Source organism: Pholcus phalangioides, unplaced genomic scaffold (genome assembly GCF_987345545.1).
Source record: "Pholcus phalangioides strain wild (caught in Gottingen) unplaced genomic scaffold, Ppha-v1.0 ptg000017l_1, whole genome shotgun sequence".
NCBI classification, from domain to species: Eukaryota; Metazoa; Arthropoda; class Arachnida; order Araneae; family Pholcidae; genus Pholcus; species Pholcus phalangioides.
Window position 1 is genome coordinate 36,888,191 of NW_028301610.1, and position 20,356 is coordinate 36,908,546.

The 20,356-nt window shown below is 34.1% G+C and overlaps 1 protein-coding gene and 1 non-coding gene across 3 annotated transcripts in view; one reads left to right on the plus strand and one right to left on the minus strand.

The window, feature by feature from the left end:
- LOC149072969 (serine/threonine-protein kinase D3-like) overlaps positions 1-20,356 on the plus strand; it is a 234,427-nt gene that overhangs the window by 189,839 nt on the left and 24,232 nt on the right. For both annotated transcript variants that reach the window (XM_089246375.1, XM_089246376.1), the window contains 2 exons: positions 3,130-3,228; positions 10,719-10,803. In XM_089246375.1, the coding sequence (XP_089102501.1) occupies positions 3,130-3,228; positions 10,719-10,803 (184 nt within the window). The remainder of the gene's footprint in view (positions 1-3,129; positions 3,229-10,718; positions 10,804-20,356) is intronic.
- TRNAI-GAU (transfer RNA isoleucine (anticodon GAU)) lies at positions 19,671-19,744 on the minus strand. Its single transcript has one exon. It is a non-coding gene; the product is annotated as a tRNA-Ile (tRNA).

Genomic DNA, 20,356 nt, shown 5'->3' on the forward strand with positions numbered 1-20,356 from the left:
ATTTAATGTCTCGTGTAAGTAAAAATGATTGCCATTTACTGCATCATAGAATTCGTACCCAGCAAGTTCGATTCCCCACAACACAAGGGCAGTTTCTTTCTTTCCTAAATTCATCTTTGCATCAGCCAGCTGTTAAAAAATTTCATGGGATTGTGTGCTATCCTTTTCCCACGAATGAAACTTTTCATAGGACAGCATCAGCCATGGTGATAAGCTGATTAAATTACAAAAAAAGTTCAAAAACCTGTACTTAAAACCTTTGCACACAAAAAAGTCATTTGCACTTAATGTTTAGTGTTAGTGTCTGTGCTCTAAAAAGTTGGTGAAAGGTACAGTCAGTAAAAGACATATACAAAACAATGGGAGAAAGACAACTTAATCAATATAAAATTTCTTTGCCTGATCGCTACATTCAGGATGGGCCAAATTGGCATACCACACGTGCCAGAGATCAAATCAGGTGAAGTCAGGAAGGGATCAATCTTTAGTTCTGAGGTTTTATGAATATCTCAAACTTATTTTCACATTTCTTTTGTTTCTTTTATGACTTTGCTCAGTGAGAGATCCAAATTTTTTTATGGCCGCTTGTCAACATAAAATCATGTATTTGAATCTCATGCAAAAATTATTGTTACGAAGGAAAACACCTTTTGAGCAGATAGAAGATGTAGCATACACCGTTAATGCACTCAAAATATATAGAGTAGGCTACCATACAGCTGTTTTAGGGCTAATGTAGCTAATTAAGCACTTGTAAACGAGTTACTAGTCTAAAGTTTTACTCTCTCTGTGTAATTTGTGTTGGTGAGGATAAATACAGTCAACGCTCATTTTTACGAACCCGTACAGGCTTGATAGTTTGATCATAAAATTGAAAGTTTGTAAATAGGAGAGACGAAAAAATTTGGGATATAAAAAATGAGTTTGTCACACACGATTATTTGATGATTTCCAAAAAATCACTTATTTTTGTGTTTTTCATCATAACATTTTGCTGTGTTTTTCATCATAACGTTTTGCTGTGTTTTCAATAATCAATGATTTTAGCTTCCCTTCTTTTTATTCACTGGTGAAGTTGTATCCACAGCTGCACTTTCCCTGCATAGTTATCCGGAAAGTCAGGCGGTGTCTTTTCTTGAATTTCCGCAGCCTTCCATCTGATTTTTTGAAATCCCTCAAGTTTAACTTTGAGGTAAATAATTTCTCTCAATAAAGTAGTTTAATATATTTCTCTTCAAATAATAAAAAGTTTTTGTTGATTGGAATTTTTACCTCTCATTTTCTTCAGCCAAGCACCAAGTGCCTTTTCAATCTCCAGAGATTTCGATTTTATGAAATATTTTCGGGATGGTGGAAAGTCGCTTGATCTACTTGCAGCATCAGAAATGATCTTTTGCTGATCTTTCATTAGAATACTCAATGTACTTTTTGGAATCCCATATGTTTTGACAATTTCTTTCTTCAACAAGAGAGTTCTCACATCAATTTCTGTTAAAATATTTTGTTTCATCTACTGCCAAGCACAATCTTTTCAATTTTGTTGAAATAGCAAAGAGGAATGTCTACAAACAGCTGCTAGTCATAAAATTTGATCGACTCCCAACTCAGATATTGCCTTATCAATAATCTAATGCATCATTTCTCAAACTACCAGTTTATGCAATCATAATTCACAAAAGAGGAATTACATTGTCAATGCATCTTCACTTCATAGTCAACCCTGCAAACCATAGTATGTGGATTTTCATGTTGTTGATGACAAATTGAAAACTCTTTACCTCCCCCACCTCTTTCTCTGTTTTCTTTTAAGACGAATAGAACGTCAGAATTGAAGTTTACTTTTGGTTACAACAAACTCAGAGGTAGCTGGAAGAATAAAATAAAAAAAAATTTGTGGAAGAAAAACTAAGTTCGAATCAGCTCTATCAGTTTGTAAAAAGAGCATGTTTATAAACTGTAGGTTTGTAAAACTGAGCATAGACTGTATATATATTTCTGGATTTGTGAACTATACTTTTAAATGTCATAAACATGTTGATATCATTTAGCATATACAGGGTGCCTCAAAAATACTATTGTAAACATTTAAGGGAGGTAGCTAACATATGAAGGAATGAGAATTGAAAGAACCCATGATTGGAAATGCCACTGTGAGCTGGTAAGCCATGCCATTCATCAGTGTGCTAGAGGGGAAATTTCTGGTTTCTTCATTCAAGGAGTAGTACCCCATACGAAGAGCATGCATTGGTATATGAATATGCATTCAGTGCACATGAGCTACAAGCAAAGATTGAGATATTCCTTGCCTCTGTAGTCTAGTGGTGTTTAAATCTTTGTATGACAGCGGAGAGTGACATCGTCCTCGGATAAGTCTCCATCTGGTGGCATTGTGAGCTTTGGCCTGAGTTAGGTCAGACCATCCATGTATGACCCCATTCAGTGCGCATGAGCTCCAAGGAAAGATTGAGATATTCATTACCTCTGTAGTCAAGGGCGTAGCGAGGGGGGGGGGACTTGGGGGTCTGGTCCCCCCCCCCCCCCCGAAATATGAGAAAATGACCGAAAAAAGGGAAAAAGGCCAAATCCATTGTTCTGTCACTTTGGTCCCCCCCCCCCCCAAAATGAAAGTGGGCCCCCCCCCGAACGAAATTTCTGGCTACGTCCCTATCTGTAGTCTAGTGGTCTAGGGTGTTCATCCAGAAAGTGAAAGGACGTGGGTTCGATTCCCCTCAAGAGCAGTTGAATTTTCTCTTTCCAAAATATATCTTCGCATCAGCCAGCTGTTAAAAACCTTTTTTTATATGAACATGTAGCTGACAGACATGTACCTAGGGCATAGAATGGCTGAGGGCAATGGACAAACCACTCAACAAATTTATCAAGAACAATTGTGTCCAATATATATAAAAGTTTTCTCGCTAATCACTGTCTAGTGCCACTTCAGCTTCTTGTGCCTCTGCTACCACTTTCCCATGATATTTCTAGTTATGAATCCCTATGAAATTATCATTCCTTTAGATTTAGATGTTATATACCCCCCCCCTCCCTCTAAACATTTATACTAAAATTTTCTGATGCACGCTGTGAATTATATCAATTTATTTACTGTGTGAATGAATGCTCTTTTAGATTTTAACTGCATTGCGCCATTTGCATTTCAAAAATATTGTTCACTGTGACCTGAAACCAGAAAATGTTCTTCTGTCCTCTGATTCAGATTTTCCGCAGGTTAGTGTTTTTTGTTTTTATTTTTATAATATCACAAGCAGGATATGAGGTATGATAGTCTCTAAAAATGAAATGCTTACCAGTTACTAAATTTTTTCTCATTGGCTCCATATTGAAAATTAGTTCTGATAAAATTTCTGTAGAACAAATTTTTTAATGGAATATAAAGACTTTATGATATATAGAGACTTGCCAACGGGGCTGTTTTAACTTTCAATTCAGCTGGGCCCCAAAAAATCCTTTTGCCCTTCATATGGTTGAGACTGCCCTGTGTGCTTGACAGTGTATTTTTTTTTTTAGTTTTTACAAATCTATGTTGTGTGTAAAGTGCAAAATATTTTTCTAAAAAATCAAATGCAGTAAATTTCCCCATAACTAATGTGAAGATACTTTAATATTTTATACATCAGTATCAAATTTAAGCTTTCTCGTTGTGAAGTTGAGTATGATGCACTGGGAATGGATGCAATATTTTCAGAAAAAGTTATGAAATTTAAATTTTTTATACAGTCTTATATGTTTTTTGTATAGTAAAATGGTTGTCATGCACTGGCACATGAAAAACAACAATTTTTTTATGTCCAAAATTGACTGAGTTCAGAAACATTGATTTTTATGCCTTTCCTTCATCTGGAAAAAGCATCATTTTGGTCAATTTCCACTGACAGACATTTTACTGATTGGCTAATTTCTTATTTTCATTTTCCTATGCTCATATCCCCCCTCTCTGGATAAAGTTTTATGTGTTCTTTCTGAATTGACAGCAAGAGTGGGAAGCTTTTTCTTGGACTATTCAACTGACATCATAGTTACCAAAATTTGAGGGCTGCGGATAATTGTGTCCCTCTTCAATAAATTTTCACAGGGGCTGAGCCCACATCCCCCAACAATTTATAAATGTACAATATAATGCACCACTCCCCCTCCTGCATAAGGGCTAGAGTCCTGTATATACAAAACAACTGGCAACTTTCAGCCCCCTCAATGCTTTCTTCATTTTTTGGTATCTGACTGACATTCACTCCTGGCCATGGGTGGAGATACGGGGGGGGGACCCCCAGCATTAAAAGTGGAGTGGGCAAATCTAATGTATATGTGTGTATATGAATTGACATCATCGTGCCGCCCCCCCCAGCAATAATGACCTTGCCCCCCCCCACCCCCAGACTTCCAAGTCTATCTCCACCTATGCTCCTGGCCAAGCGCATTATCTGCTTATTAGGATAATAATAAATGAAATCAAACATTTGCATAGTTTTCCTTGCAATTTATATCTACTATATTTTATGGGGTTTTTAAATTCACCCTGTTAGTTCCCTTATCTAATTCAAGATACAGAAAAAAAAATAATTTGTTCGCTAAATGAGAAAGGGACTTTGCATAAAATTAACATTATACCAAAATATATCTGTTTCCTCATTATATCCAGCCTCTCATTAAGTACAATCTTATTATAAATGGGTTCTACTATATGTTATTAATATACAATTTATAATTTGAATCAATACAGTGATACCTCAGCTAACAAATATTTATGTGGATATGTGTTCTAACAAATGCAGCCAGCCATGTTGTGAGCTAAACTTTTGTGCCAATTATCTTCAGAATTATTCCTGTTATTGTCATCCAAGCTTGATGAATTTATGTTAGCCTCAAAATCACTTTCCAGAAATACCTCTATTTTTCTTTCAGAAAGCTTCTGAGCTATTTCATGTAAAATCAATAAATACTGCTTAAATATAATATTCATATTGGGATTAATGGAGGAGATCCATACCTAGATAAAACAACCATAATTTTTATGGGTAGTATATTATACACTGGATCCCACTTATAATGTTCCCACTTGGAACAACTTATTTTCCAGGTTCCAACTCTTACTAATACTCATTAAGATTTCCCATTTAAATCATTTTCCCACTTGCAGTGTTTTTTCATGATGGTTTTATACACAGGATCCACTGTATTTTATGATAATTGTTAGTTTTTTTCTTGATAATTGCTCTTGTTTTGGGTTGCCGTTTTAGGTACATTTGACATCCATATTTTTTTATGAGCATCTTTTTGCAGCCACCTAGTTGGGCATTTTGCCATTCTATCATTTGTATTTGTATACGAGTAATGCAACTTATTTTTTCTTTGGAAAAGTCGTCCTGACTCTTGAATGTTTTCACACATAGTAAAACTTTTAGCATCAAACTGAGTGGTCAAGTTATTCTATGTGAGCCTATTTTTTCCATCTGTATGACTAAGTCACATTGGGGGAGACCTATCAATCCAACTGCGTTGCCTATAACTTAGACCTATCAATCCACTGCACAAGATGTAAAATAAAAAGATCTTCAGAATCTCTCATCTTCCTTTCAATTCCCCTTCATCTAACTGTGAAGCTGTTTATCTCAGCCTTAACACTAGAATGATGAGTAGTCATTTTGACCGCAAAGCTATTTCGACATGCAATTACAACTAAATGGTTGATCTCAGGTATTGAAATTTCATGACTAGAGCCCAGTTTATATGCACTTAAAAGGTGGCAAAATATGCTCTAAAAATATGCAAATATGCACTTAAAAATGCCAAAATATGCACTTAAAAATGCCAAAATATACACTTAAAAATGTCAAAATATACACAATTTTTACACACATCTATATTTTTTATGGATATCTTTTTTTCAGCCACCTCATTAGGCAATTTGCTTGTGGTGGCCTTTGTGTTCGTATTTAAAAAATCTTGAAAAAAATTAAAAATTCCAAAATATATAGCAAAAATGAGAAAATATGCGTTAAAAAAAATCACTATGCAAAAAAAAAAAACACTAATATTTTTAAAAAATGCATATTTTCTATTTGTTAGTGCATTGTTTGTTATTCATTTATAAAAAATATTCCCACATATGCATATGCAAATAACTTCTAATATTTTTTATTTAAGCATTTTTAATTTCTAGTTAGTCATGGCTGTGTTTAGTAATGAAATACCAGTAAAAAAGAATTTTGAGGTTATTTCTAAAAGAGTTGAACATTTTTGACTCTATCTTTTAGAAATAGCGTTACAACGAAGCAGTTGATATTTGGAGAAAAAAAAACAATCCCACCTGCGAGAAAAAACCGATGTTATCAAAATATTGTGAGCAATATTCATTTGAAAAACTATGTAAAAGTGATTGAGCTTCAATAATCCTTCACAAATATGCACTTATTCTGAAAATTCTTTGATTTTATGCATTTATATGTATTAATGCTGAAAAAGGCCAAAATATGCAAATACATATGTATATATGCATTTGCATTAATCCGGGCACTATTCATGACTTTTTAATCTTGTTGAGACATTCAAACCCCCAAAATATAAATGAAAGAGCATTTAACATTTGCTCAGATCGAAACACATTAGACAGTGAACTTGAAACCATCGAAGCAATTGCTAAAGACGGGGTTCAATCCCAAGATTGTTGACGAAATGAGTAGAAAATTCATGAAACCAGCAAGAGAAACCACTTTGGAAAATATAACCTGAGAAGCCACTCAATGAAAGTTTAGTGATACCATACGATCCAATAGTCTCACTTAAGATCAAGCCTATTCCCAAAAAGTTTAACCTTACAGCCATAGATGTGCTTACTGAAAATTTTTGTTTCAAATCCCCTAAAGATGCTATACCACAGAATAAACAATGGGGCATTTATTATATTCCATATGGTGATTGCTGCTTGGCAACATAGGACAAACACGGAGACCCATAAAAACTAGATTAAATGAAGATGCTCGCTGTGTTAAAAATCAAAAATGTAAAAAATCGACCATCACCGCTCACTGCTGGCAAGAGGGCCATAGATTCAATTTTCAGGAAGCGAGAATTTTTCACAAAGTGAAATCCACGGCCGATTTAGACTTCTACGAAGGCACATACAACCGGGCCTTCAAAAATAAATTAATAAACGACAGTAAATCAACAGAACCAATCGCATCGCCATGAATTAGATTCACTATGAGCGGGAATTTAAAGAAAATTCAAATAGACCAATTGGATAGCTCCATTTCGCAAGCAGCCAACCAGTTTGTTGCAAAAGACTTACAAGCAGGCTCTTTACTTCATTCTTGCCACGTCATTTGACTTGAACAGAAGTATTGTTTTTTCGTTCCACTGAGAAACCGAGATTGAAGATTTGGTACCCAATCCAAGTGCAAAACTTGGTCAGCGTGATACTCTTATCCTCTGAAGATGACACCTGTAGTGTGTCGAAATGCATTGGGAATTTTTTATTATTTCTTGGTATTTTTGCCTTATTTGTTGACGATTTTTTGAGTATTATTAGGCAAAGTCATCTACTCTGCCATAGCCATGATGTTACCACATATCATACTTTCTACTGAGCAAACAAACAATTCATTTACTCTGATTCCTGAGCTACTAACTTCTTTTTTGGTGTTTTTATTTTTAATTTTGGAAATCAGTGGTTAATTCTCAAACTGATGAGAACATAAAAAATGATGATGACAATTGCTAACCAAATCCCAGAAAACCTCCCCCGAATTATAGTAATGAGCTGATCTGATTGAAGTTTAGTGGCGAATGGCTAAATCACTCTCACTGTCTACAGTTGGTAAGCAGAGAAAATCTAGTTCTTGTATATCATACACAGATGGCTGCCAGAAATTATGAAATTTTATCAATCTACTAATGAGTACTGTTGATTTTTTTTCGACAAAATGAATCCATCCAGTGCATGATGCAATGGACATCAAAAAGCTGTCTCACCTATGCAAGGCCTGAACTAGAAGGGGGGAACTGATACAGTGGAAAAATTTAGGGGGGGGGTGGAAGTTTTAGGTGGGAACAAAGAATATTTATAAAACTATAAAAGTTACTAGTATTTTTATTTACACTATTATAAAACTATAAAAGTTTAAAATTGTGGGGGTGGCAAAATCATGTTTGCCCCAGGCAGCAAAAATCCTAGTTACAGCTGTGCACCTACATACTTTACAATGCTCAATATTTCATGGTTATTCAAAATTTTTCATTCCACCCTTCAATCTCTTGGCAAATTTCTTAATAGTATTATACTGCAAACATTATCAGTGGATTGTCAAGTGAAAATTAAGCAACTGAAAGAATTACAATCCAAACCCATATTGAGGTATTAAAACACAACATTGGTGTTTATCATACTCTGAGTCAGTTTGTCTCAAATTCCAAAAAAATGGCAAATGAAAAAGGGTTCATTACAAAAATATGGTAAATAAATTGAATCTATGCTGTTTCATAAAAAAATCAGTGAAGAAAAATAATTTTTGTTGAATTTTTTCTATTGCGATCAAAATGACTGCTTCCGTCATTCTAGGTAGTTCAAAATTCCAGTCATTCTGGTGTTGACTGAGTTTTTGTCTTTTTTATAGTTCTTACTGTTACATAAATTGAATCTTTAAATTTTAAGCTGCATCCATTATTTATGGATTAAACATTTTTTTATAAAAACCTTCAAAAAATCATGTTTTGGTTTACAAATTTAATTGGAGAATGGATTTTCTTCATTAGCCAAGTAATTAGCTACTGTAATAATAATAAAAACTAATTATCTAATATTTTATTTATAATATCTAGCTAATTGTCTCATATCTAGAAACTAATAATACTTATCAGTTTTCTAAGTTTTTATTGATTAGGAAATTTTCTTCCCATTGTCGTAGCAAAAAAATAATAAAACTTTCTACATGGTGTTATATTTCTGCAATGGTACCTACTGTATCTATACTAATCAAAAATATCTAATAGTATATTCACGATAATATAGAACTAGTATTTTTTTACTATGAAGATGTGATGTCACCCTCTACTATTCATACCATTTATGCAAAGATGAATTCCAGATAGAAAATTCAACTTCTCTATGGGGAATCAAACCACCATCCCCTTGCAATCTCGGCAAAGCACTAGACCACAGTGCTACAGAAGCAACAAACATTTTTCTTTCCTTATATTGCTTAGGGACAGTGATTTGATTTCATACAGAGGCAGTTCAGTTTTCTTTTATCTTTCTTGAATTCATCTTCCCATAATCCAGTTGGCTAAACCATAAACATAGATAAAAATAATACATACAAAAGAATTTTTTGTCTCTTTTGTGTTTCTCACCTCATTAGACTTCCAGTGTTTAAGTTGCAAACCATTGGATAACTAATGGTAAACTCTGCCATTTTGGCAAACCATCATCAGAAATGTTTTGCTCTTTTAACAATGTTGGGGTTTGCCCTCATGATAACAACGTCTGAATTGTTCCAATATTTAATTTTCATTTTTTTTGTAAGCTTTTTTAATTTCTCTGTTCTCCTTAGTATACAGGGGGAACGTGACCTGTTCTGCCAAACAAAAGATGATAGATGAGCCCAAGTGGAACATGGAACACCCTACCAACCCTACCCTGTCTCAAACTTGTTTAGAGTTATGGTGAATAATTGATTATGGGAAAAAATGTGTCAAGTCTTAAAACACCCAAATTTGTGAAGTTTCTGAAAGACCTGCACAAAAACTAAGTGCATGTTTGAAAGGAGCCAAAAAAATCCTATAAGGTGACACCACTTTCATTGTAATATCTGGATTTAATGGCGACCTACAAGTACTAAAAAAACACCCTTCTAGTTACAATCAGTCAAATTTATCAAAAACTTGTCCGTTCCACCAACTTTCGAATGAGTCTACAGTTAATCATATCAGTGTGTTCTGGTTCAAGAGAAATTTAGCCTTTTATTTACAACACATCACTGAAATCATCATTCAGCAAAGTAATTTTAGTAAGTTTAGGCAACAATTTGATTTTTCACTTCACCAATCTTTCAGCGCATAGAGCTCACATTAAATACAGACTTCCTGTAGATAGAGGTAGTGTCACTTTATAGTATTTTTCTGCAAATCCAAATTGTCATCGAAATTTTTGTCACATATCTACTTTGACGAACACTGATTTCAGTGATGTATTGCAAACAAAAGACTGAATTCCTTCTTAATCAGAACACCGATATGGTTTACTGTATGTTTTTTTTTTTTTTAAAGTTGGTAGAATGGACAAATTTTTGGTTAATTAGACAGATTGTAGCTAGAAGGGTATTTGAAGAATTGGCAATTAAAATTTTTGGTGTCAATTTGATTTTGAACTTGGGCAATCTTTCAACGCTTGTAGCTCACCATTAAATCCAGATATTATGACAAAATTGGGTCATATTATAGATTTTTTTTGTTCTTTTCAAACATGTACTTAGTTTTCACATAGGTCTTTCAGAAACTTCTCAAATTCAGGGTTTTTCAAACTTGACACCTTTTTCCCCATAATCGATTATCTACCATAATTCAAAAGTGATTCAAGATAGGACAGGGTTGATAGGGTGTTTGATGTTCCACTTGGGCTTGACTATCATCCCCTTCTGTTTGGCAGAACAGGTCATGTTCACCCCGTATACTGTATACACATGTTCTCTCAAATCTATATCTAGGTTAAGCTATGTGACTTTGGATTTGCCAGGATTATTGGAGAGAAATCTTTTCGTAGGTCTGTTGTTGGTACACCAGCCTACCTTGGTATGTCAATTCGAGATTTTTAAAAATATTTTGTTGCTCACTCTTTTAAATTGTGAAAAGAACCTATTCCCTTTCAGATTATAAAAGTGTAACTATTACATTCTTTTTTTGGCTCTGTTCAAAAATTTTATGATAGCCGACCACTGATTGTGGCAATGTGACATTTCTAAATTCATGCATGAACATTTTTTTTATTTCATATCATGCAGATATTTTTCTCAAACTAGGAAAAAATCAGTACTTGATGGGAAGAGTAAAACAGATTTGAGATGAGAAAAATGAAACCTCCTATATTTTTTGTTCAGTTGAGACTTGAAAAATAGGCCTATAAGTTGCTTCAGCAGCAGACATTCTGTTGAACAGAACTTTCTTCAGTTGTTGAAACAATTTGTGATGAGCGAAAGACCAGCACAGTCCCCTACTAACAGCCAGGGTCTACCAAATAACTTGCATGTATGGCCAAGTGTACAATGGCAGAACAAAAAGATATTAGCCACCAGAATAAAAGAATTCAATTTTTTTTTAAATTACTATCTTTATCTAACGCAATATAAATGTCCTTGAATTTTAAAATTTTGCCTGGAAAAGTGCTTGAATCTTTTTACTTTCAAAGAGTATGAACCATGGATCAGGTAGCTGTTGGAAAGTGAGTTAGTCAGGCAGCTCTTTTAGAAATTCTTGTAGCTAGAAATAAAATCTTCAAACTCTGTAACACAAACTTGGTCACCTCTTGATGATGACAACTACTAGCATTTGGGAACATTGAGATGAAAATAAACTTGTACCTATGACCAGAGATGGATTTGTGGTTTTCCTGCTCAGGACCCCAACTACGGGGGAGCAAGCGGGTCTCGTGCCCCGAGCGCTAGACCCGAGGAGGTTCAAATTTCATTCTGAAACCTCTCCTTCAACATTACAAGGGGGTGTCAAAATGCGCGCTTGCCCCGAGTGACCAAGCATCTAGTTGCGGCCCTGTTCCTGCCTGTGAGCTAGGCAAATTTTGCAGCTCTCTTCCTGTTCTAGTCTAAATTTCGTGACCACCCAGTCCGTAAATTTATCCTCCTGCTGCTTAGCCCACCTGCTCTTGTAAATACATCTCTGCCTATGACATCCCTTGTTCCTAAAAATTCTTTTTCTGTTCTGCTGAATGTTTATAAAGCTTCTAATCGAAATATAATGTTTAGTGTTTTATATTCTATGACTATTTTTCAGTTGTTATATGCATTGAGTCAAGTTTGATATTTTCGATTCTTTTGCTTTACTCTTTGTTCATTAAACTAAAGTATCTATCAGGTTTTAAAACAGTTTCAAGATGTTCTTATATTATAAATTCTATACTGAAAAATTATGTTGGTTTGAATATTAGAAACCAACTTTTTTATAGCTTTTGAAAAGCAGTTTATTTTTTTAACCCTTTAAGTGGTTTTTAAAATTTTCCTGATCGGGTCATTATGACTGCCACATTTGAAATTGCGAAACCTTCCCAAATTGCCACATATTTTAAGAAGAATGTTTTCCAATTGCGAACACATAACTGCTTTTCCTCCCAACAAGAAAATTTACTCCACCCATCACTTTTATTTCCCGCCATATGGTACAAAAACACCTGCCATGATGTGCCTTTCTAGGAAGAGAAATACTTTTTTTGGGGGAAAAATCTTTTTGTATTATTCATACTGAGCTTATATTTCTTTCTCTCTTTTTCTCGTTCCTATTTATCTAACCTTGAGCAAGAGCTGACTCTACCCACTGGCAGTTGATTGGTTGTTCTGTGTTTTATTGTGAAAACAGCTTCATTGCATTTTTAGAAGACAAAATATCTCAGGGTGACAGAAAAAAAGCAGATCAAGTTTGACAAAATGTTTCAGGATGACAGATCAAGTATCTGCTTTAGTTGACAAGATATTTCAGAATTGCCACTGAAAGGGTTAATTTCATGAACTGCTTATTTCTCTTATGTTTTTCTAAAAAAAAAAAAATCTGACTTGCAAACTGGCATTGAAATAGTGAGATAACACTGTTAATCAAAAAGTCATAATTTTAGCAATCTTGTACTTAAGCTTATGTTGCGTATGAATCAGCAACTGGACAATTTTTGGATTTTTTATTAAAAAGAAAAGAAATATAAGCATAGCAGAATCTAGAATTTTTTTTTTTTTTTAATGTAAGCAATGTAGTAGTATTAATGCCTGGAAACTGCCACTGGGGGAATTTAAGCAATGAGCTGATAAATATTCGAATTTTCAACAGGCATGAAATATTTGGATGCACCTGGTCTTGAAACTAGAGTTTCTAAATATCTGATTGAGACCTTTTAGAATCAGGAATAGGAAATCGTATTTCCTGAGAATTTCGGAAATCATCTTTCTTATTTAGTTTTTATAAATTTTCAGTAGTAATGATAATAAAGCAATCCCTCCCACAACATCCTAAAACTGGGCCCCTAGGCCGAGACTTTTGGTGTTCAGCATCGTTTAAACATTTCATATTAATATTCTTTCCTATCTTATAAAAATGATCATAATCAGATTTGTGATATTTCAAAATTTTCTTTATCCATAATAATCGTTACAGTATTAAAAGTTCAAATATATATATTATATATATATATATATACAGACATGCCAACATTGGCTTAAAGCTTGTGAGTAGGAGTGAATGTTCAGCTTTGCCATGGTGGTGGATACCCCTCTAGGGCTACATAATCATAGTATAATAAAAAATAATCACTCAAAAATTTAATTTTTTTTAATTTTAATTCAAAGTTCATTAAATACAGCACCTCAGTGGCACTGGAACCTAGAGGGCTCAGCCTACATGAGCCCCAACGTTCCGAAGTCGCAGAGTCCCTTAATAATTCATGAATAGAGCCCGGATTATATGCACTTAAAAATGCAAAAATATGCACTCAAAATGCAAAAAAATATGCACTCAAAAATGCAAAAATATGCACTCAAAATGCAAAAAAATATGCACTTAAAAATGCAAAAATATGCACTCAAAATACAAAATATGCACTCAAAATGCAAAATATGCACTTGAAAATGCAAAAACATGCACTTATAAATGAAAAAATATGCACTTGAAAATGCAAAAATAAGCACCTAAATACAAAATGTGCACTTAATATGCCAAAATATGCAGTGAAAAACCCAAAATATGCATTAAACACCCCAGAATATGCCCTAGAAATCTTAAAAGTCAAAAATTCCAAAATATATACAAAAAATGAGAAAATACGCATTAAAAAAATCACCATGCAAAAAAAAAGCAGATGTATTTTTAAAAGGCATCTTTTCTATTTCGTCGTACATATGTATTCCATTTACAAAAAAATACCCCCTCATATATATATATATATGCAAATAACTTCTACATATTTAGGCATTTTTTAATTTTCAATTTGTTTTAGTTGCTCACACACACACAATAACGAAAATACCAGTAAGAAAAGAATTTCGACACTATTTCAAAAAAAAAAAAAAAAAAAGAACACTTTGACATATCTCTAGAAATAGCCTTACAATCAAACAGTTAGTATTCTTAAAATACTTTATAAATATGTATTAATTCACTAAATTTCACCTGTGGGAAAAAAACCAATTTTTTGAAAACATTAGGAACAATATTTATTTGAAAAATTATTTTAAAAAATTGAGTGAGCTTAAATAAACCTTCACAAATATGCACTTATACTGGAAATTCTTTGATTTTATGCATTTATATGCATTAACTGTTTAAAGGCCGAACTATGTCAAGTTATAAATGAACAAAGTCACTTATTGTTTTGAAATTTAGAATTCGGGGTCCTTTTGCATACCTATACATAGATCGACTTTGAAATTTGAAGAAAAAATTTTTTTTCTTTGTTTTTCACGATGTTCCATAAATGGAACATTGGCACTTGGAAAGAGGTGAAAGCGGAAACTAGTATCGCCTATATTCTCACGATTATTTATTTCTGGAGTACAATTATCACACAAAATTTTCTATTTTCTACTAAAATTTCATTTCGTAACACATACTGGTTTTTTTAACATTAAAATGAATGCAGAAAATTCAAATTTTTTTCTAATGTCCATAATAAAAGAAGGAAAACATACATATATTTTGATGGACCCGTTTGTCGCATTGGTAGCATTTATATATAGTGCTTTTTTGGCAAACCACACACCTTCCTTGCATCGCAGATAATAATGACCATCGGATAACCATACATGTTTTTTTAGTTGACAACATGGACCTGGATAAATAATTATCCCCTCCTTTGTTCGTAGAAGGTCCATTGTCACTTCTCTTCGGAATTCCAAATGTGAAATACGAGCCGCTTCTCGCAACTCTGAATGAATTATCCAACATGCTATAATGGTTATATGGCTAATTTTTTCCAATGGAATCCAGAGCCGATGTTTTGATCGGATTCTGGAAAGACTTTTTCTTATCCTATGCAATTGGTTTTTTTTTGGTTTTTTTTTCGAATTGCTCAAAACTGTCTTGCCTTTTCTTGAAACTTGAGTGTTGCACTCACTTTTTACCCCTTTTTTTTCTGCCTTACAACTTTTGAGAACACATTTTAGGAGTTTCCTAATACTTCATCCTCATTGCAAAATTACTTCCATTACATCCATGATGTACATTTTCATTAGCACGTAATTTTCATGTATCTATATCCTCTAATTCGGAATCTGAACGAGGTTCTAAATATCCTACAGCTTCTTCTAATGTGAGATATCTTTTTGATATACTTTTTGATTATGTTACACTCAGCTAAACATAATAACACTATCTAGGATTGTCGAACTTGGTTTCATTACTCTGCAGTTCGCAAAAACATACATTTCTAAGAATGCAAGAATAAAAAATGACTTACCCAATATAAACAATCAACCCCAGAAACCACATTCCTCTGTGTCATATTATCCAGAATTAGCCCTTATAACCATGTCGTACGGGAAAATCAAATCAGCGCATTGCACGTTAGATATCCCTAGAATCCCGCTCTCTTGAAAGGCCAATGTTCCATAAATGGAACATGCATTTTTCAACGCATGTAGTTCTTTAACGTTTAACAATACAAAGAAACTAATTGATTTACTTTGATTGATATATTCAGTGGTAGAAACACACAATAATTTTCAATTTACTTCAAAATTGAAATTTTGGCAAATTTTAATCGAAATAGGAAAAAATGCCCAGAAAATGTCAAATTTCAAAATTCTGTCAAAAAAGTTTATATCAACCTAAAGTTTCCGAATATATTTCAAAAAATGCTTTGAACTCTTCTCTATATACGATAAAAAACCAGAAATGTTTGAATCAATTTTTATCTGATATTTTTGTAAATAAAAACTATGTTCCATGTATGGAACATTGGCCTTTAAACGGTTAATGCTAAAAAAGGCCAAAATATGCAAATGCATATAATCCGGGCTCTACGCCCTTGTGGGTAGTATACATGGACGTCTAGTAACCCTAGGTCCCCTTCCATCCCTGTTTCATCCATATCAAATCACCTATGATGAAACATTCTTTCCGACACAAGTTCCATGAGCTCGACCATGCGCTATGGACTATGCAAATGAAGCTAGGTCCGGACCTGCCATGATGACCCATTCAAAAACCTGTTTTTAGTGTGGGGCGCGGTTTTGATGCAAAACAGGTTTTTGCGCATTTGGGCATCGAGTAGAGCAGCAGGTTTAGACATAGCTTAATTAGAGATTGCCTTCCGTGCACAGACAAAACAGATCGGCTTTGAGTTTGTCTTCTCTCTGACACATGTGTATACGAATTCATCATTACGGTAAAGATCTATGTAAGTAAAACACCACGAGAAACTCAGACCCGATTTTTTTAAACCAATTTCCATAGTATTGAGAGTGTCTCCTGTAGCTCCGTAGTTCATTGCAGCCCCTAATCACAGTTTTACCTACACTGGAGCCTATTCTCCTAAATGAAAAACCAAGAATTAAAATTTGGTAACCACAACTCAAGTGGAATTCCCGGTCTTCATGATTTATCTTCTGAAGATGTCACTCATCATGTATCGAAACTCATTAGGAATTTCATAGTTTTTCAAATTAAAGGATCATTAATTCTTTCATGTTCTGAAATACACCCCATGCAGGGGCGGCTCTATAAGGCTGTGCCACCCATGCCGCCCCAAAGAGCATCAAGATAGGAGGAACGCCAAATGAGAAGGTAAAGAGAAAAATTAATGCAGAAAAAAATTTTGGAAAACAAATGTTTTGTGTGTAAAATTCAAATTACAATGTGCAGAAAATTTGCATTAGATGGAATGATTAATAGAGAAAACTGTAATTTTTTATGCATTTTATCTAGCAGGGAACGCAGTTGCAAGTTTTCATGGTTGTTTTACTGGTGTGAGTTATACACCAGAGGGCATGCTAAAAATGGTTTTGAGTTGGTGAAAACTCTGTCTTGAGGTGCCATTGATCCCATGGATTTATTTAATTAAAAACAAACATACCACTACTGAACTGCAAGTGCACCTTGTCCATATATATTTTTTCAAATAAACTGCACAATGCCTTCTTAGGTTCTCCAACTTCAAGCAGGCCTTTCCTGTAAAAAGTCTCCCCACAGAAAGCAGGTAGATCCGATGAGCACTAAAATAATTTCACTCAATATTCAATCGATTCATACACCTGCTACTTTCACTTCTGATTTGGAAGATGGATTTGCTTCTGACACTCCAAAATACATTATGCACACACGACATTATCTGCCACACATCAATTCGTTTGAAATTAATCAACAGTAGTTCCAAACCTTTTTTGGAAAACGGAACCCATTGCACGAGTGTCTGGAATCTAGTAGTATTTGATATCTGCTTAACAGTGTAACATGATGAAAGCTACAATTGGGATGGAATAATGGAAGTTTTCTAAACTTTCATTTCTTTGATTATATATATATTTTTTGTATTTACTTTATTTTTTTTAATATTTGACCCTATTTTTCCAGTTACTTTGTTGAGCAACTTGCCTGTTATAGCTCTAGAGTTTGTATTTTTATAAGCATACAGTAAATTCTAAAATATTTAAAACATTTTAAAATTGATTAAAAAAATAAAAATTGATTAAAAAAATAAAAATCAATTAAATCAATCAAAAGGTAATTAATCTAATTTGAAAAATAAACATAAATGGAAAATACAAAATAATTTTAATTTGATATTCTTATTGAAATTTAAAGTACCTTCAACAAATGCATAATTTTAAATTGGCGCCTTGATCAGGAACAGAAAAAGGTGCCTTTTATAATTTCACTTCCCCCATTGACAAAAACCTGGCTATTCCACTGCATATTAATATATAGCACTGTAATCATCATGTGTTAGTGTCATAACTAGAGTTGAAAACTGAAGCCATAAAATACTTTTGATTTCTTCAAAACTATTTCAATATGTTTCAACAACAATATGTTTATTCCTCAATGTGGATATTATGTATTAGGTTTGAAGAAGAATTTTCTTACCAGTTTTTCAATAATTTAGGAATAGGAAATCATTAAAAATGCCAGAGAATGCATGGGAAAGAATTCTCACTCAGAAACCTTACCTAAAAATTGTTGAGTGTGAATTCAGTTTTTAGTGTAATATGTTATTATATTTTTGTTTATTGATTAGCCAAGGTCTATATTAGAATGTGGGGTGAAATTTGATACACGTGTTGTTTGCCATTATGAATAAAATCAATTATTGGTAGACTTTCGACAATAGTGATTGGAGGTTATTCCAGCTGGTTATTTATTGAAGAAAGAAAATAAATTCAAAACAGTACATGAAAAGTAGGTTTCATTTTTGGGAATTTTTTTTTATAAGAAGTGTCACTGTTGAAATGACTACAGATCTTAAAAAGCAACTTCAATTGAGGGATATGAGTGGTGAAAAGTATATGAGTAGAGGGAAGTATATGAGTAGTGAGAGGTTGGGTATTAAATTGGTTTTTTAGTTCTATAAATAGAGACTTTACTAACCATGTAGAGAGCCCTGGTCCTGTCATCACAAAGACAGTTTTTATAATAGAGATTCAAGAACACCACCAGTTTAGATGAAGGTGTGGCTGACATGGAAGTTAACAGAAGACTGATTATTATGTCTAGATATTTCTAATGGGCAACCTTTTGGGTGCAGTAGAATTATTGATTGAGTAAAAAAAAATTTTAGAGAGGAAAAACCTTTTGTGGGTAGCTGGCGGGGGGGGGGGATCCCCAGGTTGAGAAATAGTCTGGAATAAAGTTTAGATCAGTTTCCTAAAGTGGGCAATATCACCCTCTGGTGGGCAATGGTCCAGGGGGGTGATAGAAGCTGTGTGTATAACATAGGATCCTATTTTTTGCTTGAGTTGGGGGGGGGGCATGAGAGAAAAAAATTTCTGATGAAGGGGGCGATGGAATACAAATACAACGCCACAACAGGCAAAATGCCCAACGAGGTGGCTGAGAAAAAGATGCCCATAAAAACATGGATGTCAATAGAAAGAAAAGTTTGGGAAACTATGTTTTAGATTGTACTGAATTACAGGTTATATTATACTGAAATAATAATTAAAATAATTATACTTATAATAAGAAAAATTCTTGGCCCTATATAATTTAGTAAATAATATAGTCATCTACGGAAAGTCAGTAGCGCCTCATCACAAAAAATTCTGGGGAGGGGGGTGCCAAAATCATATTGTATTGTACTATGATACTGAAAGGACCCAACTTCCACATAGACAATTGAGGCATTAGCCATGGACCTCATGATTTTGGGGGCCCCAAAAATTTAAACACATATTTATTGAGGAAACATTTATTTTCTGGATATTATGCTGAGCTGAACTCTGAAAGAAAAGTCATCTTGTCTCCACCGGGACTTGAACCCAGGCTCTCTTGCATATCGGGCAAGCATGCTACCATCTACACCACTGGAGACACGACTCTGCCTTCCTTATTTCAGGCACTGTGGCGTGAGGCACTGAAGTAGAGACATTAGTAGCCTCTCTTAACTTCAGGAAATGGCCCCCAGGTGGGACGGTTTTTTAGAGAGATGGATGGCTTTTTCAGCGCCCAAGATATCAAGGAAACATTTACTTTCTGGATATTATGCTGAGGTGAACTCTGAAAGAAATATTCATTGACTAAATATATCTTTGACCCCAGTTGCAGGGACACACATCTAATTTCTGCTTTGCCCAGGGCCTACTGAAGTTGAAATTGGGTCCTGGATACGGATAAGCAACTATTTTTGTTTATCAAATTATTTTTCACATTATGGGTCCATTTAAGTATTATGTCTGCATTGGTGGGGGAAGGGGGTTTCGGATTTGCTGACTTTTGATGACAAAGAAGAAGGGGGTTTGAATGATGATTACATCAACCACCCTGTATGACCTCTACAGACCGCCTCCCACATCCTGATCCTGTCTCACTTATAGAGGAAGTGGGTTGGCTAGACTGTTTTGTCTCCACTCAAAGCGTCGCATGCGTTAGGCTAGAGTGACTTGCTAAACTCCCATACATAAGCAGACACATGGGGGAATGCAGT